This window comes from Dermacentor albipictus, chromosome 7 (assembly GCF_038994185.2).
Source record: "Dermacentor albipictus isolate Rhodes 1998 colony chromosome 7, USDA_Dalb.pri_finalv2, whole genome shotgun sequence".
Taxonomy (NCBI): Eukaryota; Metazoa; Arthropoda; class Arachnida; order Ixodida; family Ixodidae; genus Dermacentor; species Dermacentor albipictus.
The window spans coordinates 57608958-57632569 of NC_091827.1; the positions used below are offsets into that span (position 1 = coordinate 57608958).

General features: G+C 49.3%; 1 protein-coding gene and 2 long non-coding RNA genes across 5 annotated transcripts in view; 2 read left to right on the plus strand and 1 right to left on the minus strand.

Annotated features, from left to right (window-relative positions):
• Nucleotides 1-23612, minus strand: part of LOC135912649 (uncharacterized) — a 138004-nt gene that overhangs the window by 92637 nt on the left and 21755 nt on the right. The window lies entirely within an intron of this gene.
• LOC135912647 (uncharacterized) overlaps nucleotides 1-23612 on the plus strand; it is a 29333-nt gene that overhangs the window by 2304 nt on the left and 3417 nt on the right. For both annotated transcript variants that reach the window (XM_070522249.1, XM_070522250.1), the window contains 2 exons: nucleotides 3595-3740; nucleotides 18772-18901. In XM_070522249.1, the coding sequence (XP_070378350.1) occupies nucleotides 3595-3740; nucleotides 18772-18901 (276 nt within the window). The remainder of the gene's footprint in view (nucleotides 1-3594; nucleotides 3741-18771; nucleotides 18902-23612) is intronic.
• Nucleotides 12000-12514, plus strand: LOC139047462 (uncharacterized). Its single transcript, XR_011507158.1, has 2 exons — nucleotides 12000-12068; nucleotides 12133-12514. It is a non-coding gene; the product is annotated as an uncharacterized lncRNA (long non-coding RNA).

Below are 23612 nucleotides of genomic sequence, written 5' to 3' on the forward strand. Positions count from 1 at the left end.
AGGAGAGAGAGAGGGCACAGTTTTGCGCACGTTTGAAGGTTCGCCCCGAGACTACACACGCTTGCCAAGACGTGTCAACTAGAGGTATTTCAACAGCGCTTTCGTGGCTTTCTGTGCCATCGACGCGTACGGCCATGGTCCAAGGATCTTCATTACCGAACATGGTCTAGAGTCCAGCTGGTTCAATGCTGCCCGGAGAGCTTCACGCTCGACGTCATATTGGAGACATATACGTAGGATGTGTTCAATCGTTCCTGTGCTACCACAAGAGTCGCACATGAACGTATCCCCCATTACAATGCGGAACGAGCAGGCCTTCGTAAATGCCACTCCGAACCAGGGGCGGCACAATACTGTCGCCTAAGAGCGGCAATCTATTGATAGCACTTGTAGCTTTAAGGATGGATCCAGTGAGAGAGAAACAGAAAATTGTGCAGATCCAACGCACATGGTGGAATCTATGCGAAGCTTTCATGAAATAGCTGATCAAATTCGGTAAAACTCAATGCCACGCGTCGAATTGCTTTTATTGCTATTCAACGTCACGTGTGCTCCCTTGAGATGTTTTATCATCACCAGCTTATTTTTTTTCCCTTCTGATTGGCTGACGCCGTTACAACGCCTTTTCTAACCGAATCAAACCGCAAATTAACCTAGCGAAATTTGGCAATGCCCTCCTGAATAGAGAATTGAGGGGCTTTTAAAGCGTGGAGTGTAGGCGTCTGTCAAGGCCAGGACCCTGGAACTCCACATTCACAAAGAGGGCGGCTGTCTAGCCTGTAAAGATCTACAGACGTTGGTGAAGCTGGAGCCTGTACAAGAGAAGGGGAACAGAGGCGCTGTCTGTTCTCAAAATTGGGGACCGTTTCAACTAGGACTGGCAAGGTTTCATTTACAACCTCAAGCCGCACGAGAAAAGCTGTCCGCCAGGGCCTTGTGCTTAGATGTTTAGCATACGAAGCCTAAATTAGAATTGTTTCCGAAAAGAAAATATAACAACGTGAAAACGCAGGACACAGTAAGAGGACACACACAAAGCGCTGACTCAAAACAATATAGACTTATTGCAGGGATCAAAACAACTAAAAACCACTGAATAAATCAAACAAGCTCGTAGTGCTGCTTCTGTGTTTCCTTACGGCGTACCTATGCCCGGTGTTCTTGAGCTTCCAGGTTTCTGTTTTCGAAAATTCGTCACCATCCAGTGCAAGTCGCAAATCTTCTACATTTGTAAGCGTTCATTCGTCCAAGCGAATTACGTAACGTCAACAAAATATTTGCAACAACAAGAGGTCGACTTGAACTTCTGAGTTCTTAAGTTATTCACCGCTATTGCGAAAGGAAGAAATGGGCGCGAATGATATCGATGACAACAGAATTAACTGACGCAGTCGTTCTTCCATACAATGGCATGCCCAAGCCCCGTGCAATGAATTCATGAAACGTTGCGGTGCCTGTTAAGGCCCTTTCAACAAGAAATATGACAGAAAATGTTACTGTTATTCACAAGCCGGTTTCCCGGTCTTCCCAAACGGGACAATATTACGCGGCCATAATATCCGACCCCTGCTAACTGCAGCTGTAAACTAGCAGCAATAGCAACTTGTGGTTATTGCCGATGTATTATGAGGCAAAACAATGAAGCGAGAGAAAGACTATTTTTATTCCATCTGGAGACTACAGCATAGCTAGAGGGTTGCTTGGCTACTCTAAAATATTTGTTGTGCGGTACAGATAATCGAAAGAGAAAGAAAATGCGCGAACCAAACACACGCACGTGCGCTGGTCCAGGGAACGTCCAACAACTCAAAAGAGGGGCCACGACCGAAGTGTGTTCAACGTACTATTTAAAATAGTCCTTGGTATTGCGAAGCTTCAAAAAATGCAATTTGCATAAACCACGGCCTCGTCAACACTGCAGGTGCTTTACACTGTCATAGCAGAAATCTAAATCATGGAGATGATTTGTGTATTCAACATTTAGTCGAAACAGACCTAGATACTACTGGGCATAATTAGTGAAGAAGAGTGAAGAGTAGGTGTATTTACAAGGTATTTACAAACTGGGGCAACGCTGCATACGGAAGATGGCTGCTCGAACCAGCCTCGCGTTCTGCCCGCCAAATCGTCTTCTGCGGCATAAAAAGCATAGATCTACTCAATGGTTCGGATGACACAAATAAGCTGACATTACTTGCACAAAAAAAATTAGAAATACTCATTCTAATAATCAACAAAATTTTACTCAAAATTTGTGCCAGTTTTAGCGCCAGCTTTGAGATGAGCCCTCTCTAAACAACGGTAAAAATGCATTGTTGTTTCACTATTCTTAAAGAAAAACGTATTTTGACAAAGAAAAGCATTGAAGCCACGATTAAAGCTCAAGGAGGGAGGAGGGAGGGAAAGAGATAAGGAGAAGGCAGGGAGGTTAACCAGGATAACGTCCGGTTTGCTACCCTACACCGGGGGAATGGGAAAGGGGAAAACAAAGATAACAGGGAAGAGAGGAGGGAAGGAAAGAAGGAAATTGCGGTGAGTTCGCTGACGTGTGTGGCCTTACAGACATTGCATTAATAGTCACAGATGGTCGCACAAGCCCGTCGTCCTTAAGTAGCACAAAAAAGTATCAGAAACACCAGTGCATCTTGTCGCACGCTTTGGACACTCGTGTCTTGACGCTCGTGTCCTACTCTGATTTCGTCCCGAGTGCATAAAACTTGCAAGCTCACAGGGTAGAAATTGTAAATTGCACTTTGCCATCAATAATCATATTATATGTCAGTAAGCCAAGCTATAATAATTAATCGATCGTGCATTCTGACATCTCTGGGAACTTATATCCGCCTTTGAGCGCAATTCAGCTTAATAACTAGAATTGCGATACATGCCAGAGACGATTTTAAAATGTTCTCCTACCGATGAAAAAAAGAACGTTCCGTACTAAATTGGCTGTTTTCGCGCGTTTCTCAAGAACTGCTTCCATTGCCGGAATGCTGCAATACTGCCCGATGTCCCCATCTTTTTCTACCTTAACAATTGTATAATTGTGGAGAATAGGCTAAAAGAAAGGTAGTTTCCAAAATGTCTATTTCCCGCAAAAGCAATAAATCGATAGGCGTCTGTAGTCACCATGCTTTATGCCAACTGATGCATGGTGCTGCGATGACCGTGCAAACGCAGCAGGAACTGAGAGCCAAATTCACAAATCGTTTTGTTTGTAAGTGCTTTATTTGTGTTGGCTGATTGCCTTCGCTAATAATATGCCCTGCACCAGAACTGGCTGGAACTTCCTCTTACGAAGGGCGTTTTATGAATCTGGACTCAGGCTGAAGTCGAAGTTTGAAGTTCATTGACTCTCCATAGCATTTGCACAAAGTAATGATCAGCCCGCGCAAGTGCTTGCGTGCGCGGCTTGCCCAGTGGTTCATCTATGGTTCTCATGAATTGCTCTTGCACTTGATCAAGGCTGCCTTTCAGGCTGCACGACCGATAACTTACGCTGCCAAAAGTACCGTGGGCTCTCCCCGTGCGTTTGCGGGAGCTAGCCCGACTACATCATTCACTGAACCACCGCAATCTCTGTCCCGGTTCCAGGTTGTTCGCCAAGCAAATCGCCTGCACGATCGAGTTCTCCGAGAGTTGCCTGGACAACATACCACGCGCCGTGGCGCTGGTTGCCATGGAGGCAGCGGGCGACGACTTTGAGGCTGCCTGCACCGAAGGCACCGAGCGATACGACAGTGAGTCCGACTGTATATACGTGCAGACAATGCCTTCTTCGTGCGAAAGCCGCCGCGTCACTTGTCTTCCCCTTGGAGCAGCGGTTCCCAGAGCAGTCGCGAAAGCATGGGGCTCGTATAGCCGGCTTGGCTTCTGCTCACGGTGTTCAAGCATCCCAAAGTGGCAATGTCCCGCTTCATAATGCAATTTCGTCAACCTGGCACCACAAATTGGCGATAATATAGCATCATGTGCATACATCTTAGCTTGCTGAATATGGCCGGCGTTCGGCGTTCTTCGATTTCGTGATGAAGCAGTCGTGAAAGTAATATCGGAAGGAGACTAGCGCATGATTTGGCCCTACGACCGTTCACAGCAGTCGGCGCTCGCTGGCAGCACTGGCACGGATGAAAAAACCGAAAAGAACCAGGAACAAATTTGCAGACTCACGCGGCAGTCACCTAGTAAAGCAGGCATCGTTGCAGAAGGAAAAAAATTAATTTCAGAAAGAGGCTCCCCCCCATGATGTACACGCTGTTACCGTTTAGATGGCAGAAGCCAGTCAGTGCTAAAACCAGGGCGTAAGTGCAAGACTCGTGGCGATAGCGGCAGGAGATACTTGTCTTAAGAGTTATGTTAAAGCTACGTATGTCTGGGCTAACATAAATAAGCTCCTTTGAAACCATCGTTCTGATACGTCCTCGTACGTATAGGCCACTTATATGGTGTCCGAGCAAGACGAATGAGAGGATGGGGGCACGAATATTTATTTATTTATTTATTTATTTATTTATTTATTTATTTATTTATTTATTTATTTATTTATTTATTTATTTATTTATTTATTTATTTGCTTGTAGCTTCGTCACAGGCCTAGTATGAGGCATTGGGCAAGAGGCGTCAAAGTAAAATCTAAATGGGGGCAAACAAATCATATATAGGTACATGATACATATACATTTCAATAATGCATACACAGAATATTACACAAACATTCTAGCACTGCCCAAACATGCTCAAGAAGTAGGAAATGCCAGTAAACATATCAGACAAAAGAAAGCAAAAAGATACCGTCCCTAAAGAAAATAAAATAACGATGCATAAAGGTAGCCACTCCAACAGCAGTCAAATAAGGATAAAAATAGAAGAATAATAAGCAAAAAAGAATGAATTGAGAAACACAACAAAACAGCATCCTAAACGCTTAACCTGAAAAGAAAAAAAAAATGACGCCATGACGTTTGTCCTCCTTACGCAGTAAAATAATATTACGATACCATCCACAGATGCACAAGAGACGAGCCGCCGCGAAATGTCTGGGCTCTTGTCAAGAGCGTGTGTCTGCCTGGCAGTCTGGCTCCGCTGTAGATACGGCGTAAAAAAAATATGCGGACCCCACGCACTGCGGCAATCGAAGTAAGCGAAGCTTTCGACACTGTTTGCTTTCATTGCCGATAATAATAGTTCTACGTGTGGCTTCTGGTGGGGGTGCACACCACGCTGCAAGTCTCTCATGGCCGCCACGTGTCGTTGACTTGCCTCACATCTTCGAGCCAGCATACATTGCAGTCTGCACCCCGTTTCGCTGGGTGACGCGGAGATGCGTCTGTTCCGCGCGACGCTTCTTTCGGAACGTGCCCGAATCTAAACACACTAAGAAGGATGTTTCCCACCCAGTATAGAGGCATAACTCCCCCCTGATATTCCTAGTGCCTATGCCTACTAGTGCGTGCCTACTAGTTCCTAGTGCCTAGTTCCTAGTAGAGTTTGCGGAACAGAATAATATGAGGATAATGAATGCCTTCTTCCGCAAGCGGGATAGCCAAAAGTGGACGTGGAGGAGCCCGAACGGCGAGACTAGAAATGAAATAGACTTCATACTCTGCGCTAACCCTGGCATCATACAAGATGTGGCCGTGCTCGGCAAGGTGCGCTGCAGTGACCACAGGATGGTAAGAACTCGAATTAGCCTAGACCTGAGAAGGGAAGGGAGGAAACTGGTATATAAGAAGCCGATCAATGAGTTAGCGGTAAGAGGGAAAATAGAGGAATTCCAGATCAAGCTACAGAACAGGTATCCGGCTTTAACTAAGGAAGAGGACCTTAGTGTTGAAGCAATGAACGACAATCTTGTGGGCATCATTAGGGAGTACTGTGCAATGGAAATCGGTGGTAACTCCGTTATGCAGGATACCAGTAAACTATCGCAGGAGACGAAAGATCTGATCAAGAAACGCCAATGTATGAAAGCCTCTAACCCTACAGCTAGAATAGAACTGGCAGAACTTTCGAAGTTAATCAACAAGCGTAAGACAGCTGACATAAGGAAGTATAATATGGATAGAATTCAACATGCTCTCAAGAACAGAGGAAGCCTAAAAACAGTGAAGAAGAAACTAGGAATCGGCAAGAATCAGATGTATGCGTTAAGAGAAAAAGCCGGCAATATCATTACTAGTATGGATGAGATAGTTCAAGTGCCTGAGGAGTTCTATAGAGATATATACAGTACCAGTGGCACCCACGACGATAATGGAAGAGAAAATATTCTAGAGGAATTCGAAATCCCAAAGGTAACGCCAGAAGAAGTAAAGAAAGCCTTGGGAGATATGCAAAGGGGAAAGGCCGCTGGGGAGGATCAGGTAACAGCAGATTTGTTGAAGGATGGTGGGCAGATTGTTCTAGAGAAACTGGCCACCCTGTATACGCAATGCCTCATAACGTCGAGCGTACCGGAATCTTGGAAAAACGCTAACATAATCCTAATCCATAAGAAAGGGAACGCCAAAGACTTTAAAAATTATAGACCGATCGGCTTACTGTCCGTTGCCTACAAACTATTTACTAAGGTAATCGCAAATAGAATCAGGAACACCTTACACTTCTGTCAAGCAAAGGACAAGGCAGGATTCCGTAAAGGCTACTCAACAATAGATCATATTCACACTATCAATCAGGTGATAGAGAAATGTGCGGAATATAACCAACCCTTATATATAGCTTTCATTGATTACGAGAAAGCATTTGATTCTGTCGAAACCTCAGCAGTCATGGAGGCATTACGGAATCAGGGTGTAGACAAGCCGTATGTAAAAATACTGAAAAAAATCTATAGTGGCTCCACAGCCACCGTAGTCCTCCATAAAGAAAGCAACAAAATCCCAATAAAGAAAGGTGTCAGGCAGGGAGATACGATCTCTCCAATGCTATTCAGATCGTGTTTACAGGAGGTGTTCAGAGACCTAGATAGGGACGAAATGGGGAAAATGTTAATGGAGAATACCATAGTAACTTCCGTTTCGCTGATGATATTGCCTTGCTTAGTAACTCTGGGGACCAACTGCAATGCATGCTCACTGACCTGGAGAGGCAAAGCAGAAGAGTGGGTCTAAAAATTAATCTGCAGAAAACTAAAGTAATGTTTAACAGTCTCGGAAGAGAACAGCGATTTACAATAGGCAGCGAGGCACTGGAAGTCGTAAGGGAATACATCTACTTAGGGCAGGTGGTGACTGCGGATACGGATCATGAGACGGAAATAATCAGTAGAATAAGAATGGGCCGGGGTGCATTTGGCAGGCATTCTCAGATCATGAACAGCAGGTTGCCATTATCTCTCAAGAGAAAAGTGTATAATAGCTGTGTCTTACCAGTACTCACCTACGGGGCAGAAACCTAGAGGCTTACGAAAAGGGTTCTACTCAAATTGAGGACGACGCAACGAGCTATGGAAAGAAGAATGATAGGTGTAACGTTAGGTATAAGAAAAGAGCAGATTGGGTGAGGGAACAAACGCGAGTTAATGACATCTTAGTTGAAATCAAGAAAAAGAAATGGGCATGGGCAGGACATGTAATCAGGAGGGAAGATAACCGATGGTCATTAAGGGTTACGGACTGGATTCCAAGGGAAGGGAAGCGTAGCAGGGGACGGCAGAAAGTTAGGTGGGCGGATGAGATTAAGAAGTTTGCAGGGATGGCATGGCCACAATTGGTACATGACCGGGGTTGTTGGAGAAATATGGGAGAGGCCTTTGCCCTGCAGTGGGCGTAACCACGCTGATGATGATAATGATGATGATGATGATGATGATGATAGAGGCATTTACCCCGGTGCGGCGCCAAGCCCACCTTATATCACATTACATGGAAATGCCTTCAGAATCAACAATTCCTTCAAATAAAAGACCCGAGTGTGGAGCAGTGGGAGAGGGTGCTCTCCAGCAGCGACCCGAAAGTCCAGCATGGACTAGTAAGGCACGCTCACCGAGTAGACACCCTCAGTGGTGCCCTGGAAAAGGGGCGTCGACCCTGCGCCGATGGGGAAGAAGACCGTGAAGACAGCCGACCACATCTGCCACCGCTAATTTCTAACCAATCAGAGCGAATAAAGTTTTTCCTCCTCCTCCTCCTCCTCGACGCTCTGTGCACGCTATGGAGCCATTTTTTGCTGGCGCGTGTTTAGGTGCTCCTTCTGAACACGTGGCCCGCGCGCTGTTGAGACGCCACCTCCAAGCGCTATTGCCAGGTTATGGACGATTGTGATGTTTACGCTATCACGGCCCAGCACGCGACCTCCACAGCCCAGCGCCTGCATTTTTGTCGCATAGAAAGGCAAGCACAGCCCGTTCAATAGGGCCGTTTATAGTCCGACGTAACGCGCGCGCGCGCACGCTCGCGCACGCTACGTTACGTTGGCGAAAACAACTCCTTCTATTGTCCGACGCACTGCAGCGCCGACGTAAAGGGCCGTTTATAGTCCGACGTAACGTACGCGCGCGCGCACGCTGCGTCACGTCGGCGCAAACGACCCCTCTATAGTCGGGCGCACCGGCGCAGCCAACGTAACCGGCGGCTTCCGACGCGCCCCGACGGGCCCGGCGCCAATATGGCTCCTGAGCCATTCGCGCGTCGAAGTCGGCGGAACTCTGGCACCACAATGCATTGCGCGCGAAGAAAAAGGCGCCAACACAACTCCGCAGACGGCTTTTGCGGACGGCACGTGACTTGGCGAACCTTCTGCGCATGCTCCGAAGATAGCAGCCTACGGCGCGCGCGTTGAAGGATAGAGGGGATGGCATCTCGGCTGGCGCAGCGCAACCGACGTAGCGTGACTGACCGCGAACGACGCTCGCCCGCGCGCCGATAACGTCGGACTATAAACGGGCCTTAACCGGCGGCTGCCAGCGCGCCTCGACGGGCCCGGCGCAAATTTGGCTCCTGCTCCATTCGCACGCCGGCGACGCCGACTGCGTTGACCCACAATGCATTGCGCGCGAAGAAAAAGGCGCCAACACAACTCCGCAGACGGCTTTTGCGGACGGCGCGCGACTTGGCGAAAGTTCTGCGCATGCTCCGAAGATAGCAGCCTGCGGCGCGCGCGTTGAAGTATAGAGGGGATGGCCTCCCGGCTGGCGCAGCGCAACCGACGTAGCGTGACTGACCGCGAACGACGCTAGCCTGCGCGCCGATAACGTCGGACTATACGCTCGCCCGCGCGCCGATAGCGTCGGACTATAAACAGAAGCTGTTTATAGTCCGACGTTATCGGCGCGCGGGCGAGCGTCGTTCGCGGTCAGTCACGCTACGTCGGTTGCGCTGCGCCAGCCGGGAGGCCATCCCCTCTATACTTCAACGCGCGCGCCGCAGGCTGCTATCTTCGGAGCATGCGCAGAACTTTCGCCAAGTCGCGCGCCGTCCGCAAAAGCCGTCTGCGGCATAGAGTTAGTAGAACAACTCTAGAGGAAAAGCTGGGCCGGAAAAGTGGGAACCTCTAGGGCGCCGCCCTGTTGCTACTGGTCAATGTGGCCAGCGCAATTACTATTGAAAGAGCTGAGAACAGGTACAGGTCACCTTATGCTTTGTAACCTAAAAACGCATACCTGATGGCTTTATGAAAGTGGTACGTTAATATTAAGTTTACAGAAAGCGATCGCTAAGTCCGTGACTTATGTAAATCACGATGTACGCATTCATGCAATAAAGGATGACGCGAATTTCGGTTTCGAATCTGTTTTTTGGATGCGTAGTAGTTTCGTTTGACATGCGATCGCGCGTCGACATCGGACGCTATGACACACTCGTGCCTTATGTGCCACCGAAGCCCCGAAGTGGTCTGGCATATACCTTCACATGTAAGTAAACGAATTTATCTCCTTGTTGAGAATATCACGCGAGTAGGCAGCTCTTGTGGTACATCACAATCGTTCGAGAAGCGTCACAGTAGAGCATTTTTCTGCATGCGGAGCGGTGTTTTTATTTGCAGGTTTCCCTTCAGTAGTAAATTGCTGGACAGGCGGACCAGCGCACCGGAATTGTACTGGCGAAGCCACAAGCAACTCAAAGAATCTGTTTAATTGTTGCACTTTGAACAATCATGCTTCTACAAAGGCCACAGCAGAAAAACAGCCTGATGACCGAGTATTTCTGTGCCACGAAGTAATCAAGAGGCGAGTGCCTAATGCGGACGAAATAGAGTGCATCGTGACTTAGAACGACAGAAAGCTGAGCTAGTTCGTAAGGATTCATTATGCAAAACAGAGGTGAGGCGTGCAGACAGGACACAAGAGTAGAGAAGTGGGCGGCGCGCGTGTTGTTTGCTTGTAAATACTCTACTCTTGTTTCCTGTCTGCACGCCTCACCTCCGTTTTGCATAACGAGTGCATCAAGCCACATATTAATAGCTTAGGCGTTTTATTAACTGTGCAATATTTTCAACACTTCCTTGCATGCCATTTCATGTGGCATATCTTTTCTGGTCACAAATTTGTGCAGCGAATCTATTTGCATGATCGACTCCGGGCCTGTGGGACCGTTCACTTGCACTTGATGCTGAGTCAATTACATGTACCCATAAACTGCAAATATGCACATCAGATCCCTGCGAGCACTTTCAAAATTCAATTATTTTCGACAACACGCACATATGCAATACTGACATAATCCGGAATACCACTAAGCAGCTGGGACACATTTTTGTTGACCATACTCGCAGGTAAAATAAGTACATCATGTGGACAGCTCCAGCTCATTTTCCTTAAGTCAGTGTGTACAAGGGTTATGCAAAAATATTTTTTTTCTCGCGCACCGATTATTTTGCTTTATAAGCAAGAGAACCCACCACGTTAGTGTAACGTATCTTGTGCATCACACTAATATGTGCTTTCATTTACCAAGTGAGATGAGTTACTTTTATGGCTCATTCAGTCATATCACACTGCAAGCTGCATTCATCAATCTTCAATGGGATTTTGCAAATGTTTAATGAAACATGTTTCCCTTTTATGCAGATATGCAATGGCAAGCCCTTCCGTGTGTTCCAAAGGTAAAATTTAAGCTCTAAATTAAAGAAGACATTTCTAGTCAGAAACAAGCAAAAATAGTGAATGCAGAGTATCAGAAGCCCAAGGTACAGAAATTATGAGAAGTGTCGAATGATTTTAAGGAAAGAGTCTTATATTAAATATGCAAGACCCTTTAGTGGAGGTCAAGCAAGTCAATATAGGTAGAATACTCTGCAAAATTATGCGAGTGAGGGGATGTCAAACAATGGGTCAGGAAATGCATTGTTTTTCTGCAAAACAAAAGCTGATTGCCATTACATAAGTCACTTTAGCATCATGATAAATTCAGAAATAAACCAAAAAACAAGACACGCAAAAATAAACAAAACATTTAATGATATTTCAGCAGAACTTTTTGTTGGGCTAGTTGGTGCATATTACTGAAGTACTATAGCGCCAAACAGACGACACAAGAAGAAGAGACACGGACATAAGCGCTCTTCCGTGTCTCTTCTTGTGTCGTCTGTTTGGCGCTATAGTACTTCAGCCATTTAATGATGCTCTCTCCACACTGGGATAAATAAAAACAAACACATCACATCTAATGTGGACATATCAGATGCCTTGTGAAACATAAAGGAACAATTCAGTTTCGAGCTATGGCACTTGCCGCATAGATGTGGGGGGGCCTTGCACCAATAGTGATAGTTACCACTGCATTTAGAAATTGAAAGCATTCGTGCAGACAAGGATGATTCTTTATATTTTTGGCTACCACTTCAAATGCCTCCACCAAGTGTTACAATGCTGCACGCAGCCATACTAAGGATCTCGCAACAACACCTGCAGGTAAAAAGCAGAAGCAGTCAAAGTGCTGGTGTGTTCTGGACACTATGTTTGAAAACTTTTAGGCAAGAAGAGTGCAAGAAGCAGACATAACTGCATTTATTTCCATAATTCCCCATTTAAATGGCCTTTTCTTTTTGCTTAGACAATGCCTACGCCTAGCCACAGTAGCTCCCTCATACAGACTCCGCAAACCAAGAGGCCGTGGAGGCAAATGCAGGTAAGAGGCAATAAGCAATAGCACTGGTATCGACATTCATCTCATTTCTTTTTATTTCGTTTAGGCAGCCAGCACACCTCGAACAGCCACCTTGACTGCGGGTGTGTCACCCTAGTCGCCAAGGAAACATTTGAGGGAAAGTGACAGGCAATGTGAACAGCCACTCCTCCATGTAAACAATACTCTTTCTCTCGGATGACTCCTACGCCTCACCACGCCAGCACACTTGTGCACAAAGATGCCGCAGAGGCACGTGCAGGTCAGAGGCAAGAAGCAGTGGCACTGGTGTCGACATTTACCCAATTTCTTTTTCTTACACTGAGGCAGCCAGCACACCTCGAACAGCCACCTCGACTGCGGGTGTGTTAGTTGATCCCTGTTGTACATATGCTCATAATAAACTTCAGTAAACTTGAACTTCATAATAAACTTGAAGGCAAATGGTACATTGATGCATTGTATTTTTGAACATTTATTGTACACATACAATATATGTTATACTTTGCAGTGCTACAGAGCGTATTTTGAAGCTTCCCCCTATATTTTGCACCTTTAATTACGTATGTGTTGTGTGGCCCTCAATGCAGTTCATGTTGTAGCAGCTGATTTGTCTGTGTATCGCACATTGGCTTAAGCTCGTGATATCCACATACTTCTCCCACATATACAAAATAAATTTCTATGTAGTCCTCAGTGGTACAACAAAAAATGAAAGTAAACAATCCGATCGTGGAATTATGTTTATTACAGTGATTCCTACGACAGCTACTGACAAGTTGACAACTTGAACTGGTCAATCGGTCCATAGCCTCCTCTATTTTTCAAAAATAAAGGAGGCTATGATCCGTCATGGCAAGGAATTGTATGTATACATAAAAAAGGGGGTATGTGTGTGTTTGTAGTGGGGGTATAGGATTAGGGCGGTACGAAAAAATGTACCAACACCGTCCTCTAGACCCATTCCGTTGAGGTACCGTAACAAAACGTATTATGCATAAAGTTCATACAACCAACTCTGATATTACTACTGACGCCAGGCGACGCGAGCTACATTTGTCATGATGCATTCGCGACTGCACCGGATGCCCTCCACATTATTCTCGTTAATCGTGCTCACTGCGCCGAGGCAAAAGAAAGACCATGGGCGCTGGTGCCTTTAAAGTATCTCGACCTTGCGAGGCACGGCTGCGCGTGCCAGGGGAGCTGTCCGTGCGAACACTCCCTGGCACACACCTGCCTCGGCGGCCCCAACCTACGTACCGTTCTGCTTCGAGCTTTGATCCCCCCACTGTCCCTCAGGTGCCCTGGAGTTCCTGCGCCGCCTGCTCTACTACCATCTCAGGTGCTCTCCTGAGACTTCCGTTTGTCGGTTACATGTGCCCTACAGCTGGATCATTACTTATAATAATAAAAAACCCGATCTATCGTCACGACGATAGATCGCGAAAGCGGCTTTTGCAACATACCGCGCCCGTGCGAAGATAATTACGGAACGCCAACGAGGAATCTGACCACAGCTTCGAGCTCGTAACGTCGTCGAGTGACACTCCTGCAACAGGCGTGACCGCTGAAAACCGCATACCGCCAGAAGCTTGAACAGGATCATCCCTCGGTTGCATAACTGCCAGCTCTACGGCCAACATGGACCACACCCACACCATCCCGCAACATAGAATAAAGAACCGACTTATGAAGCCCAAACACACGGCTGCACGCACACATCACAACACTTCAAGCGAGACGCCATGCTGCTACGCTGCTACTGTTGCCGGATTAAAACTGACTACTGTCACCAAGTCTAGCAAGCGTCTCAGGAGCTGGCAACCTCGGCGCGTAGCAACATGGCGGCGCTCTTGAGGTTCCCGATTTTAATGCATGGGCCCTATGGGTAGCTTGTCCTCTAGAGTCAGTATAGTAACTCTATGGTCTGCGGAGTTATGTTGGCGCTGTAGGGGCAACGCCTCCTATAATGTACTATGCCTGGAACGTGAGCCGCAAACGCGCTGCCCTTCCCTCGCCTGTACTCTCCTCCTTTTGGTACGGTGGCGAGCGCCTCTTGCGGCCAGCCCTTGTAAACACACCGGTGGCACGGCTACCGTGAGACGCTACCGGGAGCGACGTCGGCAGCCAAGCGGCTGGCGCGTCGTGAGCTTTCGGCGGCGGCGGCAGTGGTTGCCATGGGGACCGGTACGGTGGCGCGCGCCGTCCTGCGGCGCATGGTCGCAACACTCGGCAGAGAGCTCCCAATGGAAAAAAGAGCGACGTTCCAGGCATATAGTTATAGGAGGCGTTGGTAGGGGTTGAAGGACGGGACTTCGGGATGGAAACCAAAACTTGGGAGGGATTTATTCTACATTATTTACAAGGTGAGCGACAAGTAACATTCGTACAGTCATTACGGGCCCGCAGCAACTCGGACGCTGCGGCCCGCGGCAAGAAGTTCGAGAGAGGTGAATCAGGGAATCAGGGAGTGTCCTGGTCTCTCTGGAAGGCTTCTTATAAACCTTTCGAGCACTGTAAGTCACGTCATTTTTTACCAATAGGAGAGTCCACTCCGATGACGCCACTTTCAGCCAATGGTAGGCGCCAGTGCGATGGTGTCATACCCGGCGAAGAGAGTCGGCGCCTGGTCCTCCTCTCTTGATCCCCCTGCGGTCTTGCCTCGCAGAGTGGCAATCCACTTCTTCTAGGGTGGAGAAGGAGGGGGGGTGCTCATGCTCCATTGCACAAGGGCCCACCTGCTCCCGGTGGCTCGGCTCCTGCAGTGGTGGCAAATGCCTTCTTCAAAGGCGAAGGGGATGATTGGGCTTCATTGTCCGAGGCCCCCGTCTAATCCCGGCGGCGCACGACCTGGGGGCCGCAAACTCGTTTGCGCTTATCTGGTGCTCCTCTGGAATGTGCTTTCCTGCTTCTGCATTCCTCAATTAGCTGTGCTGCGTTTCAAAGTGGTTTGGGGAACTCGAAGTAATCGCAGGAAACAGCTCCATATCTAACAGCGCCTTTTTCTTCACGCGCAATGCATTGTGGGTAGACGAAGTCGGCGGCGCCGGCGTGCGAATGGAGCAGGAGCCAAATTTGCGCCGGGCCCGTCGGGGCGCGCTGGCAGCCGCCGGTTACATCGGCGCTGCAGTGCGTCGGACTATAGAAGGAGTTGTTTTCGCCAACGTAACGTAGCGTGCGCGAGCGCGCGCGCACGCGCGCGTTACGTCGGACTATAAACGGCCCTTTAAGGCCAAGATATAGTCCGGCGTTCTGGGCGCGCCAAGCCGCGGCATGCTAAGTCGGATACGCTGCGCTAGCGACGCCAGGGGTGCAAGAAATTTGCTTCCTCTAGAGTTCGGCGTGCGCGCGCAGCGCGAGGCTGGCGCCATCTCTGCGTCCGGGAGCGCAACTTCACGGCTGCGGCCAATAGCGCGCCGTTCGGGTAGCGCGCGCATAAAACGAAAACTTTTGCGGCATGGCGTTAACTTGTCCTGGAAGCCAGAACATCGCACCCATAATGCTAGTACGTCGGCTACGTCAATAAAGGAAGCGGACCATGTACATACGAAAGCTATTCGACAAGCGCCCTCAACTCGGCGACTACCACCAGCTAGTACAGGAGCTGCGAAATGCAGCTTACCTGTGGCGAGACCACACTGCTTTCGTATAGCTTCCTACGCGTGGTTCTTCCGCTCTGTGTCGCGGTGGTCCATGCGTTTCACATCGTATATACATGGATGGTTGCTAATCGCTTCAAGCAGGCGTCCTCACTCGCGCTGTCATCACACACAGATGTTGAAAAAACCACACGCGCACTGTCAGTACGCGCACCGCAGGCCGCCATTCTGCCTTCTGCTCGCTGCCGCTACAGCGCGCAGTGCATTCTGGTCTAGCGTCAGCCGCGTGAAATAGAACACGCTCTATCTCCGCGCCGGCGGCGTTGAGTTCGCCAAGCGCGCCTGGGCACGCCGGCTACGCCGTGACGCCGAACTGTAGAGTGCGCGTTTTTCACCGACGTCGCGTTACGCCGGACTATATCTTGACGTTTATTGGCGGCGAGGAGTTACGGAGTCGCCATCTATCGGAAGCGCCTCGCTGGCGTAGTATGAGGGATCACGTGGCGCGCTCCTCATAGGTTTTGCTGTCAGCGCTCACTGAAAACACCACGCGCGAGCTCTCCCGGACATTTCTGTAAGTACTTTGGAAACTAGAGAAGTTTCTTACTGTCTAAATAATAATCTTGGACAAACAAAAAGCATACAATCGTTTCCAGACGCTATCTCTTTACCGAATACGTATAGTGAACGCCACTGCGCGCGGTCGCCGCGACGGAGTCTCCCGAACCGGCTTCTTGCGTGAGAAGTATGTAAACGCTGAGAGTAAACTATGTGAAATATGCTCTTATAGTGTTTGTATTACTAAATGGAATGTAATAGAACGAAGCCTCAATGCAGCGATCGCGCAGATTCGCAGCGACCGACTGCGCGTTTGCATGCTTGTCCGCGCACTGTTTCGGTTTCACCGCGCGCGCGTTTTCGCACCGTACCATGAGCTTTAGGCCGCAGAATATGAGCATTCGACAGTATACAAGCAACCATTGTTGCGTGGGCGCTATCACAGCTGTTCAAAAATAATTTCATTGTAGAGACTTCGACGCTTACGGGGACTGTGATGTGCCGTCGCGAGGATTCAATCTTTTTTTTCTTCTAAATTCTTCGACCTTTCAATTCTATTTCTCGAGTTGCGTCGCACTGTATATTTATCGGTGTTCTCAGCGTGCAATCTCCCGCTGCTTCTTTTTTGTAATCTAGTGCATTAATCATAACACAAACATGACCATATGCCATGCTTTCTTTAAATGTGCTTCTTACCGCTGCCTTTCCACTCCACTGAACTTGCCAGTATCTATAGCATCGACAAGTTCATAGACCAAACCGCCACGACATTAGTCGGGCAGCGGACTCGGGCGAGAGTCTCAGTGCGCGTTTTCAGAACATCGCAGACCGGGCGCCGTAGCAGAAATCTTCCTCGCGTCTGTGCTCGCTGCACACCCGAGTTGTAGCCGATGACTGTTTGCCTGTTTTATGTTTCGCGAGCCAAGCTTCACGCAGCTTCTTGTCCTGCGGCTACGTGTGAATAAGCCTGACACCGGCCTCCGTTACGTGCGTCCGGCCCTGCGGTACCGAACAGTAGCCTACCATGTTGCGCGCCTTCAAAGGCAGTCACTACCTATTGTAGTGCTTTCAAGCGTTGTAAAGGAGACACTCGAAGCGGGAAAATTTCGCCACTAAATGAGGACCGCAGCATACGAAAGAATTTAAGCTCGTTTTCAGCTCGCTTCGGCGCGCCCGAAGCAGCCGACGCGGCCGCTATGTCCATGTGATCCCTCCTAGCACGTCACGCCGATGGTGGCGCCAGCTTTTCCAGTGGTGGAGCTCGAGGCCAATAGTCCGACGTTATCGGCGCGCGGGCGAGCGTCGTTCACGGTGAGTCGCGCTACGTCGGTAGCGCTGCGCCAGCCGAGATGCCATCCCCTCTATACTTCAACGCGCGCGCCGTCGGCTGCTATCTTCGGAGCATGCGCAGAACTTTCGCCAAGTCGCGCACCGTCCGCAAAAGCTGTCTGCGGAGTTGTGTTGGCGCCTTTTTCTTCACGCGCAATGCATTGTGGGTAGACGCAGTCGGCGGCGCCGGCGCGCGAATGGAGCAGGAGCCAAATTTGCGCCGGGCCCGTCGGGGCGCGTTGGAAGCCGCCGGTTACGTTAGCTGCGCCGGTACGCCCGACTATAGAGGTGTCGTTTTCGCCAACGTGACGTAGCGTGCGCGCGCGCGTGCGTTACGTCGGACTATAAACGGCCCTTTATAGTCCGACGTTAGCGGCGCGCGGGCGAGCGTCGTTCGCGGTCAGTCACGCTACGTCGGTTGCGCTGCGCCAGCCGGGAGGCCATCCCCTCTATACTTCAACGCGCGCGCCGTAGGCTGCTATCTTCAGAGCATGCGCAGAAGGTTCGCCAAGTCGCGCGCCGTCCGCAAAAGCCGTCTGCGGAGTTGTGTTGGCGCCTTTTTCTTCGCGCGCAATGCATTGTGGGTCAACGCAGTCGGCGGCGCCGGCGTGCGAATGGAGCAGGAGCCAAATCTGCGCCGGGCCCGTCGGGGCGCGCTGGCAGCCGCCGGTTACGTCGGCGCTGCAGTGCGTCGGACTATAGAAGGAGTTGTTTTCGCCAACATAACGTAGCGTGCGCGAGCGCGCGCGCGCGCGCGCGTTACGTCGCACTATAAACGGCCCTTAAACGGCCCTTTAACTGTGAACGCGGCCGCGGCCGCGGCGGCGCCGGCCTTGACGCGTGGAGGCGAGCGCCATCTCGGGGTGTTGCAAGAAACCCAGCGGCGCGTTCGAGCTAGACCTTAACGGCAGCAGCAGCAGAGCCAGGAAAGTCGGGAGAAGAGGCAAAGAAAGCTTTGCTCTAATATTCTCTTTTGCCTGCCACTACGCGAGGGGTCTGATCCTCACGCAGTTATCTATCAGCTTGTGCAGTGGATAAGCAATTTTTCTTTCTTTTCTGCGAGTCATGTGACCGTTGAGTCTAGCAGGGATTAGCGGTTAGGATATGTGTCAGCGGGGGGCAGTGAGACTCTGGCTGCGCACCCCTGTACGTGTCCCGAGGAAGACAAGCGACACTCTAATGCTCTCTCTCTCTCTCTCCCTGTTCTGCATTCGCAGTGTACAAGAACAGCATCGTGTGCATGAACGCCGCGGGAGCTCGGTTGAACAAGTGCTTCGGCGTTCTTCGCGATGGCATGGGCGAGAGCATCGATGCACCGGCTGGAAGGACCATTCACTACGCCTGCTGGTAGGTCAGCTTCTCTTGTCCTCGGATTCGCCAACCTGCGCTCGAGCAGCTAGGGGCCAAAGGAATGGTTTGTTGGTTACGCATATCTCGGAATCCTGGCCACCGTTTTGTTGACAGATTCTTCGGAAAGCGTGGAATATTTAATGACGCGACAGTAATTCGAGATAACCTCAGCTAATGTAAAAGCGTTGTGATAATAAAGCACTTTCGCGAACTTCCCCGAGAAGACGACTGATGAAAAAGCGAAACTCACGGTGGAAAAACAGAACGGCCCACAGTTTTTGCTGTGGGCACGGATCACGGAATACACCACGAATAGAAGTTCAAAACAGCCAACAGCGCTAACAACGGCGCAAGAAAGAAGCAGTGCTAAATTTCAGCAGTTTCCGCAATCAGACGACCTGTAAGAAAAAGAATAAACACTGCCAAATGAAGCCTGAAGAGGCCGGTTAAGTTAACGACGCATTAAGAAAACGGAGCCGCAGATTCAACAATTCCTTCTATTGGATACGAATCGCCAAAGCACCAATGCACGAAGTTTAGCCCCTAGTCGAAAACCCAAGCATTTGATACTTCTCCTCGACATCGATCCTAGTATTCTTGGGGCGCCTCAATGTCTTGGAAGAGACCTGAGGGGTTTTCATACCATACTAATTTTCATACCTATCCTTAGACTTAGTCGGCTAAAGTCTTACTCTCGTTATAAGTTGTCTGCAGCGTTCCCCAAAAGGGTAATGTCGCCAGTGAGCAGCACGTTGCTGAGACATCCTCCGTTAATCCTTACGCCTTAATTTCGGCCAAAACGATATCGCTGCTACCGAGCGTTTCACTTTGAAAGGGACGAAGCCGCACGAAGGCCTATCGTCGATTAATGCTCAGGAGATGCATTCCTTGTCATTGCCTCGTCCGGCAACACTTCTTCTATTACCAAAACCCCTTTTCCCCATGTACGCTGTACCCACAGTACTATATTATCATGTGGGTTCATATGTGAGAACCCAGATGTTCCCATTTAAAGCAACATATCTGTATATGAATATGGTACGTAACATATGGGCCCTTTTGGTCAGAAAGTGCGCTCGTAGTTCCATACAAAGGCTTTTGCTTTCAGATGCAGGATACTAGTCGCAATAACCACACTATAAATGCATTAAGACAAACTTCCTGCAGTATAGCTCGCATGATGAGTAGAGTAGCCAGTTGCAGTCATGGCATGAAGGAAGAAGACCTACTACGCTTGACTCAGGGCCATATTGTCAGTAGGGTTACGCCAGAAAAGCTTTTTACCTCAACCTAGTATCAACAGAAAACGCCCAAATAAACATAAAACTACGGTAAGTGTACAACAAAGTCCTCGGCCTTCTTCCAGGCACGGAAAAAACGAAACTTCCATCCCTGGGCATCCACAATGCCTGATACGAGCTAAATGAAGCCCACTGACATGCTCGAATCACAGGCATCAACCTCACTAAAAGCGACAGAACAACTGTTCGAAGATTGCAGTACCCGGTGACGACAACAACAGTGAAGAGGACGTATTATCGCCCAAAGTTCATCCCGTTTTGATGCCACGGAGCCGCGAGATCCCGTTAGCTGCAGCTACTGCGGCCGCTCAGTTCGAGCACGTTAGCGTGCTCCTTTATCACGCTACCTGCACGTGAGCCCACCTTCTTCTTGACCTGTTTTAGCACCGACAGGCACCCCCCCCCCCCTCCTAGTGCGAACCATGATTTAAATTAATGTCCAATGGTAAAGTCCAGTCAAAGTGTGCAGATGATCTCATCGAAGGTAGTGTCGGGTTCACGCAATCCAGTTGAGATGTACCAGGGAGCACCGGCAGCGTAGATTGTTAGCGAGGCGCAGCCACATTGATTCCTTAGTGCGAAATCGTGATCTGCCGCAGGTTCTCGTAGATGTCCGGGCCTGCAGAAGCTGGAGCTCCAAAAGTAGACTGTCTGGAAGCTCGGAATTTGCGTGGAGATAGCGGAAGTGTCCGTCACTCCCGTTGTAGACGTAGAAGTGATTCTCGGGCTCAAAAGGCCACTTTGCAGAGCTGCTCCTGCAAAACATTGGTATAGGCCACACGTCCGCGGAAGGTGTGAGCACCGAACATCGCAAGGCTCACCTTGCTTCTGCTTGCGGTGAAATTTCCAATGTCGATAGCATCAACGTTCCGATGATCGCTGAATGCATCGCGAAGGTTGTCCTTGGGGCGTCGCCGTGCCTGCGAGAGCGACATTTTCGCCTAGTGGAGCCCGTGGGAGAGCCTCTGAATGGTTGATGCGTGAGGTGCCCCCGAAACGGAAAGCGGATAGCTTGCGGGAATGTCCAAGGAAAGAGGAGCGGTGGTTCGTAGGATAGCCTAAAACGCTTGTGTTTGGCCCAGTTTTAGCACGCTATAGGGACTGGGGTTAGCTCCACTACAACAATGTGTCACTCAGCGACCGAAAGGCCTAATAACCCTTTGGACCGATGGAAGGAGCCAAAGCTCTTTCTTATTCTTCCCTTTTACAGCGAAAACTGTATGTGACTAACCATCCGTAGTTTTTTCGGTGTCCGGCAGCAGAAATAATCATCCTGTGAGCCAATCCTGGTGGTAGTGCAGAAAGGGTCCAAGCTCATTGGCACATACGCTTTGCCAATGAGCTTGGACCTTTCTGCACTGCCACCAGGATCGGCTCACAGGATGATTTTTGGCACATACGCTTTGGCCCATACGCTTTGGGTTGCCGAGCCCTCCCAGTAGGCTCGGCAACCCAAAGAGGTCGCAGGTACACGGGTGCGGTACGACTCTCCTACGCAAACAAAGACGTGACCGCGTTCAACATAGCTCAACGGCTACACCGGAGTCCTGTGGGATCGCGGTGTGGAATCGCGCGCTGTAAGTATTGCTATACACGTAACTAACGGCATTCCAGCGCAACCGTTCGACCTTGTAATGAACAGAATTGTCACCGACTGTGCGAATGTTTGTGCTATACAAACGGAAGAAGGAATCGTGATCTCGACGGTGTACATCTCGCCCGCTACTACCAAGACCAAAATCAAGGAGTTTATGACCACATATTTTTAGTGGGTTAGAAAGCATCATACCACGCCTGAGATCATCAACGGAGACTTCAACGTGGACATTTCTAAACCAGAGAAGAAATGGTTCATGCAATACACGTTGGAAGAGTTTGGCCTGCAATGTTACTCTAACCCAATGATACCTAGCACGCATCACCGGACGGGCATTGATTTTATTCTAGCCAAGAACCTCTCTAGGGTGGCAGTCGAACCACTGAGTGTATATCACCATGACCATAAGACAATCGTGACTACACTGACAAAATACTGACACTGACACTGACACTGTCTTTACTGAATCATCCATTCAAACACATCAACTCCCATCATCAGACACTTCAAACAAATTACAACCATTCCACCTCTACAAAGATGGGATGGCAGCAAAAGCTGGCGACAGTAAAAGCTCACAAACGAAAACCAAAGTGCTTTCGCTGCCATTCCATCTTCACAGAGTGGAATGGTTATCATTTTTTCTAACATAACAGTTCGTGGCTCGAGGCACAAAACACATGCGGCGGAGTGCTCCATATATACGAGCCAGCCGAGGAAGATCACGATGTTTGCTAGAAATCCATTCAAGGTAGCTCAGTTAGGAATACCAACAGTGCTAGGTACGCCTCTAACTACAATTACACTAACTACAACTACACTAACCATGGTAACAATAAGTGTACATTTGCTAGCATTACACTTTAGAATCGTTTTCTTGCTTCATTTAACATACTGCCTACACTTCGGTGTCTCAAAGCTTCACTAATACATCTTCTGCTAACGTTTCATCGTGTGCTCTATTAAATATTTCTATTTTCAAGCAGGTACAAATATTATTTTGCCCTTGCACGCCCACCCCCAAACTGTCTTTCTTTAACAGCGGAGCTGTTCTAAGTCGAGCCTTCGCCGTCCGTTGTCCGGTGTCAAGCAGGAGGGCAAGTTAATGGCACAAACCCACTATGGGGGATGGGTCATAGGAGGGGGGAGGAGAGGGGTATAGGAGCAGGTGTTTCGCCGGCGTTCGCCCTTTCGCCCCATGGATTCCGCTCGGCGCTAGTGGCAGCGGGAGCTCGCAGTAGAGTGGCAGCGCCGGCGTCGCGCAAATCCCGAGCTTAGAGAGCGAGAAGCGCAAGCAAAGCGCCAGCGGAGGGAAGCCGCTACCGCTGAGGATCGAGAACGGGAATCGCAAGACAAGCGCCAGTGGATGCAAGCCAACCCCCACTTTCAAGAGAAGGCAACCCAAGCCAAGCGCCAGTAGAGGCAAGCTAACCCCCAACTTCGAGAGTAGGAGGCCTAGCAGAGACGTCGACGCAGATTCCTCCCAAGGAGGGTGCTGATAGACAGTTTAAGGGAGAATTCTTCGACCGTAAGTGCGGCCACAGCGCCAAGGTGTGTGATAGACTGTGCTTTGATCACAACCTCACGCAATTGAAGAGTATGCGCAATCCGGAACCGAAGCTCCGATCTAGCAAAACGACGGCAACGAGACAAAAGAGTTTCATGAAAGTCGCGCTAAACACGATTTCAAACTTCAGGAAACGGCCACCAGCTCCGCTGTTTTGACAGCTTCCACTGCATGGAGCTGACTTCTTTTTTTCTTTGCAGTGTGCACACTGCGCCACATTTTTGTTTCATTGTTCTTTTACCG